Source organism: Pelophylax lessonae (genome assembly GCF_965119305.1).
Source record: "Pelophylax lessonae genome assembly, contig: HAP1_SCAFFOLD_333, whole genome shotgun sequence".
NCBI classification, from domain to species: Eukaryota; Metazoa; Chordata; class Amphibia; order Anura; family Ranidae; genus Pelophylax; species Pelophylax lessonae.
The window spans coordinates 79,540-91,615 of NW_028120011.1; the positions used below are offsets into that span (position 1 = coordinate 79,540).

The window sequence follows — 12,076 nt, forward strand, 5'->3', positions numbered from 1 at the left end:
ACCCTCAAATCTTCAGAAGTATGAGATGAACCCCAAAAACTTGGAAAGGTGGATCTCACACGTACCGACACAGACTATTCCGCAATTTAATTGAGCCACAAAGGTTTTTATTGAATAGCGGAATAGGAAATATGATCAAAAAAAAGTGTATGTTTTTCACACGTACAGAAGCACACTAGGCCCCAATTACTATTGTTTGTACACCTAAAAGGATGGATGAGGAGGAGGAGGAGGAGGAGTATAGAACAGGCAGCACCCTCAAAGCTTCAGAAGTATGAGATGAACCCCAAAAACTTGGAAAGGTGGATCTCACACGTACCGACACAGACTATTCCGCAATTTAATTGAGCCCCAAAGGTTTTTATTGAATAGCGGAATAGGAAATATGATCAAAAAAAAGTGTATGTTTTTCACACGTACAGAAGCACACTAGGCCCCAATTACTATTGTTTGTACACCTAAAAGGATGGATGAGGAGGAGGAGGAGGAGGAGGAGGAGTATAGAACAGGTAGCACCCTCAAAGCTTCAGAAGTATGAGATGAACCCCAAAAACTTGGAAAGGTGGATCTCACACGTACCGACACAGACTATTCCGCAATTTAATTGAGCCCCAAAGGTTTTTATTGAATAGCGGAATAGGAAATATGATCAAAAAAAAGTGTATGTTTTTCACACGTACAGAAGCACACTAGGCCCCAATTACTATTGTTTGTACACCTAAAAGGATGGATGAGGAAGAGGAGGAGTATAGAACAGGCAGCACCCTCAAAGCTTCAGAAGTATGAGATGAACCCCAAAAACTTGGAAAGGTGGATCTCACACGTACCGACACAGACTATTCCGCAATTTAATTGAGCCCCAAAGGTTTTTATTGAATAGCGGAATAGGAAATATGATAAAAAAAAGTGTATGTTTTTCACACGTACAGAAGCACACTAGGCCCCAATTACTATTGTTTGTACACCTAAAAGGATGGATGAGGAGGAGGAGTAGGAGGAGTATAGAACAGGCAGCACCCTCAAAGCTTCAGAAGTATGAGATGAACCCCAAAAACTTGGAAAGGTGGATCTCACACGTACCGACACAGACTATTCCGCAATTTAATTGAGCCCCAAAGGTTTTTATTGAATAGCGGAATAGGAAATATGATCAAAAAAAAGTGTATGTTTTTCACACGTACAGAAGCACACTAGGCCCCAATTACTATTTGTTTGTACACCTAAAAGGATGGATGAGGAGGAGGAGTAGGAGGAGTATAGAACAGGCAGCACCCTCAAAGCTTCAGAAGTATGAGATGAACCCCAAAAACATGGAAAGGTGGATCTCACACGTACCGACACAGACTATTCCGCAATTTAATTGAGCCCCAAAGGTTTTTATTGAATAGCGGAATAGGAAATATGATCAAAAAAAAGTGTATGTTTTTCACACGTACAGAAGCACACTAGGCCCCAATTACTATTGTTTGTACACCTAAAAGGATGGATGAGGAGGAGGAGGAGGAGGAGTATAGAACAGGCAGCACCCTCAAAGCTTCAGAAGTATGAGATGAACCCCAAAAACTTGGAAAGGTGGATCTCACACGTACCGACACAGACTATTCCGCAATTTAATTGAGCCCCAAAGGTTTTTATTGAATAGCGGAATAGGAAATATGATCAAAAAAAAGTGTATGTTTTTCACACGTACAGAAGCACACTAGGCCCCAATTACTATTGTTTGTACACCTAAAAGGATGGATGAGGAGGAGGAGGAGGAGGAGTATAGAACAGGCAGCACCCTCAAAGCTTCAGAAGTATGAGATGAACCCCAAAAACTTGGAAAGGTGGATCTCACACGTACCGACACAGACTATTCCGCAATTTAATTGAGCCCCAAAGGTTTTTATAGAATAGCGGAATAGGAAATATGATCAAAAAAAAGTGTATGTTTTTCACACGTACAGAAGCACACTAGGCCCCAATTACTATTGTTTGTACACCTAAAAGGATGGATGAGGAGGAGGAGGAGGAGTATAGAACAGGCAGCACCCTCAAAGCTTCAGAAGTATGAGATTGTGTTCACTGTACCCCACAAAGATTGTGTTCACTGTACCCCACAAAGATTGTGTTCACTGTACCCCACAAAGGTTTTGTTCACTGCACCCCACAAAGATTGTGTTCACTGCACTCCAAAAGGATTGTCTTCACTGCACCCCAAAAAGGTTGTGTTCACTGTACCCCACAAAGGTTTTGTTCACTGCACCCCACAAATATTGTGTTCACTGTACCCCACAAAGGTTTTGTTCACTGCACCCCACAAAAATTGTGTTCACTGTACCCCCCAAAGATTTTGTTCACTGTACCCCACAAAGGTTTTGTTCACTGCACCCCACAAAGATTGTGTTCACTGTACCCCACAAAGGTTTTGTTCACTGCACCCCACAAAGATTGTGTTCACTGCACCCCACAAAGATTGTGTTCACTGTACCCCACAAAGGTTTTGTTCACTGCACCCCACAAAGATTGTGTTCACTGTACCCCCACAAAGGTTTTGTTCACTGCACCCCGCAAAGATTTTGTTCACTGCACTCCAAAAGGATTGTGTTCACTGCACCCCAAAAAGATTGTGTTCACTGCAGCCCACACACAGAAAAATGGATGTGGATCACTGACACCTGCCTATCTCCTATCCCACACCACACAGCAATATCGATTGTAGTTTGTAGAACACAGTTTCCCTAAAATTCAGCAGACTCTGTCCCTAACAGGATTGAGAAGAGATCGTAGATCAGGAGAACTAAGTGCAGACCCCACCCCACACAGCAATATCGATTGTAGTTTGTAGAACACTCTGACCCTAAAATTCAGCAGCAGCCTCTCCCTAACAGGATTGAGAAGAGATCGTAGATCAGGATTGAGTGCAGACCCCACCCCCCACACAGCAATATCGATTGTAGTTTGCAGAAGACACTGACCCTATAATTCAGCAGACTCTATCCCTAAAATGCCTACAACTCGCCCTGCCTAAACACTCCGACCTGTCCCTCAATTCTATTCGGACACAAATGGTTTTTTCCTGCCTATCTTTCCCTAATCAGCAGCCAGCACGTTGATGTGTGCTCTGTCCCTGATCTAAGCAGCATAATGATGCCGCTGCGGCTGCCTCGAACTTATAAAGACTTGGTCACATGCTTCAGACGGCCAATCACAGCTACTGAGACATTTGCAGGCATGGCTGGGATGGCTTAAGGCACACCAGTTAAACAATTGTTGATTGGCTGTTGAAAGCCCGCCATGAAAAGAGCGCCAAAGCATGCAAAACCCGGAAATAAAACGACCGAACACGGATTTTTACCCGAATATACAGTAAAGTGTCCGTGTTCGTGTTCGGGTAACAAAAATCCAATTATTCGGTACGAACACGAATAATACAGTCCGTGTTCGCTCAACACTATCAGCTACCCAATCTACTATCGGGTGTACATGTTCTGGCTTCACCATCCATAGAGCGGCATTTGGGCCTATCAAATAACGCTGCAGATTCTGTCGCCTACTCTCACTAGAGGAAGGTGTTTGACTTGGAGCGGTAGTTGGCACTGAACGGCCACGTCCTCTACCAGAAACAGGAGTTCCACCAACACCACCACGACCATACCCACGTCCCTTATTTGATGTTCTCCTCATTATTTGCATTCACCCACCAAGCTGAAAGATTGGTCTCTCTCCGGTGTCAATTTACCTGGCAGTAGTCAACAATTATGTTCACTAAGGCAGTGCCCGTGTCATAAAAATGCTCTGTGGACCCAGCCTAATGTTTTTAGAGCCCAAAATACAATGATTCTCAATTTCTATGCAGAAATGTAAAAAATAATAATAATAATAATAAATGTACGCTGTATGCACAAGTGGTTTGTGGAACAAGAACAAGTATTTCTGTAATAAAATACAGAAAATGTGTATTTCACTGCTGTAAAATTGAAATTAATTATTTATATGCCAGGTGCACAACTGTTTTTTCGGCCTAAAACGCGACTTTTTTTAATAACACCCCAAAATGCAGCTTTTAACTGCTGTACATTAACAGTATATATTTATGCTATGTATGGACACCAGATTTGGGGACCCAGAACACAGATTTGGTCACCAAAATCCACAAATGCATTGGTAAACTGCTATATATTGGAAATAATTATTTAACCGCCGGATGCACCACTGTTTTTTTCGGCCTAAAACACGTCTTTTTTCAATTTAAAAAAAAAAAAAAAAAAAAAAACTTGCAAGATGTGTGTAAGAAATTATTCAGCTTTGTGCATGAGTGATCCTGAAAAATCCAGGCCTTACAGACTAGACATCACAAAGATAGTTGTTGGCCCATTTAAGAAAAATCTGAGAGAAATGGTCAAGCTGAGGAGATGCTTAAAACCAGAGGAGCTTACAGACCAGATGAACCTAATAGATCTGAAAACAGGGCATGAACAGTTTGAGAAGGGCTATCAAGAGCTGTTAACTGAGTACAGAAGGACAGTGGAAAGGTATGTCTAAGTATAGACCTCATCAGTGCTGTCTCAACTACTTTACAGCCTGATGTTTCCAGTCAGTGTATTCTATACAAAGCCCACTGAGTACTATTAGAGTACTGTCACTTTATTGTGGACTTTAAATTCTGACATGTGAAATTTGGATCAGTGCCATCTTAAGAGCATTAAAGGGCCTCAGGCAATGCAGCGCACTGGGGCACCGCCTACACAATCACCCACGAGAATAAAAATGCAAATTATCGATAAGGCAATATTTAGTGGTACAGTAGTGCCAGGCTAATGACAGCTTCCAAGTTCAGCGGCTGGGTCTGGTGAACACAAACAGTTCCAGTGGAGGTAGACAGGCATTCCTGCAGTTGTGGGCTCCCTCTCCACGGCCCAAGTGGCCTAACAGCAGTGCAGGGACGACAGGCGCTTGCCACCTGTTAAGGTTGGCGGTGGGATGCACATGGGAATTGGGACTAGTGCTGGGCAAGTGGGGCCCCTTGGCAACTGCCCAGCATGCCCATTCAGTGAGATGGCCCTGATTCAGATGTAACCTATTAATGTTAGCAGCAATATATCGTTTGCTGCTTAAATAGTGTCTATAAACTAACACATTATTGGTTCAAACACCACTTGTTGAAGATTCCATTACTTGGTGGGTGCACCTGCTTTAAAGGTGCAAAATTGATGCATTTGTGTTTTGTTTTTGTTTTTTTTTTGTTTGTTTTTTCTTGGGGGGGGGGGTGTTCAGCGGTTTTATTTTTCTAGTTGACTAAATTCAAACATTCATTTTTATTCTGAAGCACTTAAAAATCTAAATACAAAAATAACAAATAAATAATTATACATTTAAAAAGGGCACTTTTTAATTTTCCAGCCTTGGTCCAAGAGCATTTAATAAGGTTTGTTGTTCAGCTCCGAGGTTATGTGATGTTCGGGAGTTATGGAGTGAAGGAGGGGGGTCCAGGATTGGAGATTATATGTAACTTCACCAATAAATGCACTAAACATTTCCGTGGAATAATTTTCTACTTCTAACTTCTATAAAGGACTGTTATCCGAGGTGATATTATTGTAATCAGATTTGTATGTAGCTGATACTTTGTACATATTTGTGTCATTTACCTATCAGGCAGCTCATGGATTTAGCTATGTACATTGATCTGTTGCTGATTCTTTAAATAGATACAAATAGACAAAGATTTGACTGGGCTGACCGAGTAGATACAATGTTTCGTTTTTCTTGCTTCTATCCCCATTGTATTGCGAGTTAAGAGCTCCACGAGCTTCCCAAATACAAAGTAACAATTTTATGGCGGGAGATTGTGGAGAATCTTTTATAGTAGCAATGCTTGAGTGAGGCATGAGAGTTTAGTAAGCTCTGCCACCTTGCGGTCATTCTAGGTACAACACTTCGGTGTGTGCAGTACCAAGAGATGAATAGGAAATGGCCAGAAAGTGGAGATGATCTCCGCAAAAAATATAGAATATATAGAAATAAATTATTATGACTATTATATATTTATTGAAGCCTCACAAACGTGTCACCCACATCTCTGTACAAAGAGCCGGACATACGCAGTATTTATTTCTATTTTTAAATAAGGATATCTTTTATTAATGTGATAAATTGTATTATTACTGTCAGGTAAATGGCACTCTAAAGGCAAACACTTTGTCTTCTTATTATTAACACTCAGACTTGTAATACAGGTGAATAGTAATGAGGGGAAATGTGATCACAGGACATCATTCTCTCATCTCTCCAATCTTTCTCACCGCTAAACTCCTCCAACCAAAACCACGCACACCTACATAGAGCTCCAATGTCAGAACACATTGTATTCCATATTTCCAGAAATTATTTCCCCTCTTTGCTATTAATAGACCACGCCTATGATGGCTCCGAGTTGCTATATTTAAATCTCCCGCCATAATTCTACTGGCCGTTAGGAAGATTCAGCCGCATTATACCGCTAAAGCCGACATTGTAGAAGTTCTATTCATAGATCTGTTCATCTTCCTCCAAAATGACGTCACTTGGGTCGGTTTTCAGCTTCCAAATATTTCCACCAAAGCGGTAAAATCCTCGAATATTACTGCCACAAGCCCGCCAAGTAAACCCAATCATTTTTATTTTATATTACCAAACCCGACGGATCTTCTCAGAGTCACCCACTTCTTTTTAAGATGGAGTCAGACATACATGTTTGGGAGATCTGATTGTATAATTAGACACCGAAAATTGTGATCCGGGTGGGGGGACAATGTGCTATAATGACACCTGTCCGTCCTAACAGCAATTACGTTTTTTTATATGATTTTAAAGTTTAATATAACACATTGAATTGATGTGAGTTTAGATAAGCAGGTGATCTCCTTGGTGTCCATTGCCCTCCATCCTTTAGATTAGACACATTGTTGGGATATGGGACCCATAATCCAATGATAAGGCGCAGAGAAACGTTTGATGGATCAGTAGATGACTCCGGGGTGACATAGTCGGAGCTCAGCACTAACTGCAATACAATTTGCCGTTTTTAAACATATTTGTGATGATCTGATGGAGACAACATTGATTGATTTTCTTTCCACCTATTCTGGAGCTGTTGTAGGGTCAGTAAAATTCGCATTACCCTAATTTTATTTTTCACATTATATGGGGGAGGGGTGGGACTACAACAATAAATAGAAGAAGACTTTACTTGCACAAGTAACAGAAATGAAGGAAACAGTGAAGTGTACAGAAATCCTCTCTTCATCCATTCCCTGTTCATATTTGGCGCTATTCTTCCTTGGAGATTACACAGAAAACATTCGTCTGTCACACATCATAACAATTTCATATTTATACAATATTACTGTAAAAAAAAGCTGACCTGATGGAAGGGGCGGGGTCACAGCCATTCAATACTCTGCAGAGAATTTAACTTACTTAGACACATTGTTAACATTTTTCTGATTTCTAGTTACAAAGAATGGACTGAAATGAAACAACTGTGTTTATTGATTCGTTGTATATATTTATCTGGCAGTGTCATGATTACTACAGATTTCTACCAGTCCTTTCACTTTTCGTTTATTTTAGGATGTAGGGGGGAAATCCGTAACGCCTACATGTCATGTCTGAAAGATGAAACATTAATTATCGACCAGTTCCCCGATCATATACAGATCTGATAATGAAACATGTAATACTTGATTTCCAATCACATAGAAAGGTAGAGATCTATGAGAGAAGTCGCCTCACTATCATGTTCTGTATGTAGCAGTGGTGGGGATTTTGCATTCTGAGAACATATGGAAATGCTTTACATTATTCTATAATCTTCCAATTCTATTTCAGTTTATTCTGTACTAATCAATGAATCTGCCTGAAAATAAAGTGTTAAAGATACTTCTCGGATAAATATCTCATCTGATGATCTCAGTGTGGGATTTGATGTTATAACGGGGCTGATTATTTGTCTGTAACGTTTTCACAATTCAGGCGGGAAATTTGAAAATCGCTATTTTAGATCTAAGCCAATCAGAACTGTGAGCGGTTTCATTATCAGCCTTCATTAGTCAGCGATGTCTTCATGAGGATCCAAAGAATTCTATTCGAAAATTTTCTCAGTTTTCAGCCTGGAAAAGATTTGTTCCGTAGACTTTTCATAGATCTCTATAACAAACATCCAATAACAGAGCAATTCTGTATTCTGATGTGCAAAATCAAAACAGAACAATAATATTTCTACATATTTATTTCCTGGAATTGAAGGGACCGTCCCGGAAAGAGTGATATTTTCTATGAATAATTGTCAGTGTCGGATTAGCCGATCTGAGATGACTGAGCAGATACAATGTTTCACTTTTCTTGCTTCTATCCCCCATTGTGTTGCGGAATAAAAGCTCCACGATCTCCCCAAATTATATTTAGATAAAGGAACAATGTAAGGCGGGAGATTGCGGAGAATCTTTCATTGTAACAATGTAGCAGAAGTGATTAGAGCAGTTGGGTGTGTGCAGTACAAGGCGAGGAATAGGAAATGTATAGAGCCAGAGAGGGGAGACGATCTCTGCAATAAAGAAGGATGAGATTAGAAGGAAGGTTTTATTCATTCCCCTTCCAGTCTGACCGACCTACTTCTCATCTCAAGATTATTAATGATGTTATTTTGAGTTTATTTTCTGTTATCCGGACAGCTAAAACTTGTAAAGGTAATACATTGTACGATACATGAAGATTGTATGACAGCTCGGTTGTGTAGTATGTGGGTGGCTCTTAGAAGAGCCTTTGTGTGTTGTTGGGGTGATGGGTGGGGGAGGGGTATTACTTGGCGCTGGTGTACTTGGTGACGGCCTTGGTGCCCTCGGAGACGGCGTGCTTGGCCAGCTCTCCGGGCAGGAGGAGGCGGACGGCGGTCTGTATCTCCCGGGAGGTGATGGTGGAGCGCTTGTTGTAATGAGCCAGGCGGGAAGCTTCGCCGGCGATGCGCTCGAAGATGTCATTGACGAAGGAGTTCATGATGCTCATGGCCTTGGAGGAGATGCCGGTGTCGGGGTGGACCTGCTTGAGCACCTTGTAGACGTAGATGGCATAACTCTCCTTCCTGCTCTTCCTCCGCTTCTTGCCGTCCTTCTTCTGGCTCTTGGTCACGGCTTTCTTGGAGCCCTTCTTGGGCGCCGGGGCGGACTTGGCTGGTTCAGGCATAAGGGATAAGAAGAATATTTCCTCCGCTCTGAGAAGAGAAAAGTGTGCTGGCGCCGCCCTCATGTGCTGCTTATATAGGCGGTCCTATGCAAATGAGCCTCCTCCCTCCTCACTCTTCTATTGGAAGACTCAGCCATGTGATGGGCAGTGACGTCATGTTTTCTTTCCTCAGTTAATGATTGGTTTAGATACAAACCTACAGAGTATTGGCTGGTTTCAAACGTGGCCAATCATAAGGCAAGACGTCATATCATTCAGCGTATAACAGGAAAGGGAGCGGCTCCAGCCATTCACATCTCTTTGAGAGCTCCAATATCACAGAATCATGTCTGGCCGCGGCAAACAAGGAGGAAAGGTTCGGGCTAAGGCCAAGACCCGATCATCCCGGGCTGGTCTGCAGTTCCCAGTCGGTCGTGTTCACCGCCTGCTCAGGAAGGGTAACTATGCCGAGCGGGTCGGGGCCGGAGCTCCCGTCTATCTGGCCGCCGTCCTCGAGTATCTCACCGCTGAGATCCTCGAGCTGGCCGGCAACGCCGCCCGCGACAACAAGAAGACCCGCATCATCCCCCGACACCTCCAGCTGGCTGTCCGCAACGACGAGGAGCTCAACAAGCTGCTCGGGGGCGTCACCATCGCCCAGGGAGGAGTCCTGCCCAACATCCAGGCCGTGCTGCTGCCCAAGAAGACCGAGAGCCACAAGGCCACCAAGACCAAGTAATCCCCACCGGTTCAACCACATCACCCAACACAACAAAGGCTCTTCTCAGAGCCACCCACATCTACATACAAAGAGCCTCCTACCTCATTCTGTGTCTTACAACAAATCACATCTATCACTCAGCAGGAAAGAAGTTTTTCATTCCTACAAATACATCTGACAGCAAACAACTTGCTTATTAACCCTTCTAATACCGGGGACTTGTAGTGAGAACATTTCCTACATCTAAAGAACTCATTATTGGAGAATCTCCTTTCTAAAGTTTTCTCCTCTCCCTCCAGGAACTCCTCGTCATTCCCCATCCTTTATTCCTGCTGAATGCATTCTACAAATCAGCAATTACCAAACCATCATCTTCCCAAGAAACTCCGATATCATTCAAGTCAGGATTCTCCTGTAAAGGAAGAAAAAAGGTTCAGAACTGTGATTGGCTCAATTTTCCCGCCGGAATAGTATGGAAAGTTACAACCCTCCCTTATTGGCTGATCTGGCACTGAATGATATAAAATCTCCCTTCTGTGGAACATTCATCAACGGTCCCTCTGATTCCAGGCAGTTTAAAAATCATTGAAATGTTACATTGTTTTAGGATTTGATTTTACTACAGAATCCTCAGATCACATTTACTGTGAAATATTCAAAGACATCACTGGCGGATGTAAGGAACGCCCACAGCTCTGATTGGCTCAGATTTTAAATTTGCCCGCCTGAATTGTGAAGAACGTTACAGAGAAATAATCAGCCCCATTATACCGCCAAATCCGACATTTATCCAAGAAATATCAACGCTTCATAGTTCTATTTTCACCGCTTAGTGAGGAATCTGAAGATTAAATAATGTAAAACATTTACATATGTTCTCTTTTAAGTCCTCAGAATGCAGAATCCCCACAACATGATAGTGAGATGACTTCTCTCATAGATCTCTACCTTTCTATATGATGGGAAATAAAGGATTCCATGTTTCATTATCAGATCTGTGTAGAACTATATCTCCTCTCTTCCTGATATATAATTTGTACATATAGCAGATGCACAGATTTCTTCTTCCTGTATCACAATCGGAATGTTCACAAACATTCCATCTTTGAAACATTCTATTTCTAGAATCATCTCAGTATGAGTGAGCTCCATTCTTTTCATAATGAAATATTAACTTTTAGGTTCAGTTCCAGCATAAACTATTATCCTCACTCAGATTATCACCCCGAGTGCTGACTGTACAATCTCCTATAGATCTACTGACCGCCCAATAAGATTCCACATATAATATTGTTCGGTTCTTACATCTCTGATTGTTCAATCTGCTTTATGTTTAGCAGAGTGTATGGGCAGCTAGACATCGCACCATTCCATTTCTTACTGAAACAATTAGCGGAAGTTCTTATTGTTACACGATAAATATCTAGAAATGACATGTCTGAGTTGTGAATCATCAGCCCTTTGTATGAGAAGGTGGGTGGCCCTGAGAAGGGCCTTTGTTGGGGTGAAGTGGGTAAGCGGTGGATGTTGGGGGTTTAGCCTCCGAATCCGTAGAGAGTGCGGCCCTGGCGTTTGAGCGCATAGACGACATCCATGGCGGTGACGGTCTTCCTCTTGGCGTGCTCGGTGTAGGTGACGGCATCGCGGATGACATTCTCCAGGAAAACTTTGAGCACTCCGCGGGTCTCCTCATAGATGAGTCCGGAGATGCGCTTGACACCCCCTCTGCGGGCCAAACGTCGGATGGCGGGTTTGGTGATGCCCTGAATGTTGTCCCGGAGCACCTTCCTGTGGCGCTTAGCGCCTCCTTTCCCCAGACCCTTTCCTCCTTTACCGCGACCAGACATCTCCAAGTTCTTTGTGTCTCAGACGAATATGAAGGAAAAAGCACCCAGCCTCGCTTTATATGCAGCTTATGCGGACCTGATGGAGAATAACGGGGAGGGGTTAGAGGTGGGAGTGTCCAGACGTCACAATAAGTCCGCCCCTCTGTGCTCTCAATCATCCAATCCTCAGCAGTTCCTTGATTTAAATTTCCCGCTCGATTATGCTCTTTGTTCATCAGAAAGAGCAACTTTTCACTTCTTTTGGGTGACCATTGGATTTCATTTCATCATCATTACTGGTGAGGTCATGTCTCTGACGTCACCCAGGATCCTCCAAATAAATGTCCTC

General features: G+C 42.5%; 3 protein-coding genes across 3 annotated transcripts; 1 reads left to right on the forward strand and 2 right to left on the reverse strand.

Moving 5' to 3' along the window:
• Positions 1-8,820: 8,820 nt before the first annotated feature.
• Positions 8,821-9,201, reverse strand: LOC309543720 (histone H2B 1.1; the record flags this gene model as incomplete). Its single annotated transcript, XM_082276169.1, has 1 exon — positions 8,821-9,201. The coding sequence occupies one exon, from the start codon at positions 9,199-9,201 to the stop codon at positions 8,821-8,823; it is 381 nt and encodes a 126-aa protein (XP_082132295.1).
• Positions 9,202-9,526: 325 nt separating this feature from the next.
• Positions 9,527-9,919, forward strand: LOC309543723 (histone H2A type 1-like; the record flags this gene model as incomplete). The annotated part of the gene is made up of 1 exon (XM_082276172.1): positions 9,527-9,919. The coding sequence occupies one exon, from the start codon at positions 9,527-9,529 to the stop codon at positions 9,917-9,919; it is 393 nt and encodes a 130-aa protein (XP_082132298.1).
• Positions 9,920-11,436: 1,517 nt separating this feature from the next.
• Positions 11,437-11,748, reverse strand: LOC309543725 (histone H4; the record flags this gene model as incomplete). The annotated part of the gene is made up of 1 exon (XM_082276174.1): positions 11,437-11,748. One exon carries the CDS (start codon positions 11,746-11,748, stop codon positions 11,437-11,439), a length of 312 nt encoding a protein of 103 aa, XP_082132300.1.
• Positions 11,749-12,076: the final 328 nt, after the last annotated feature.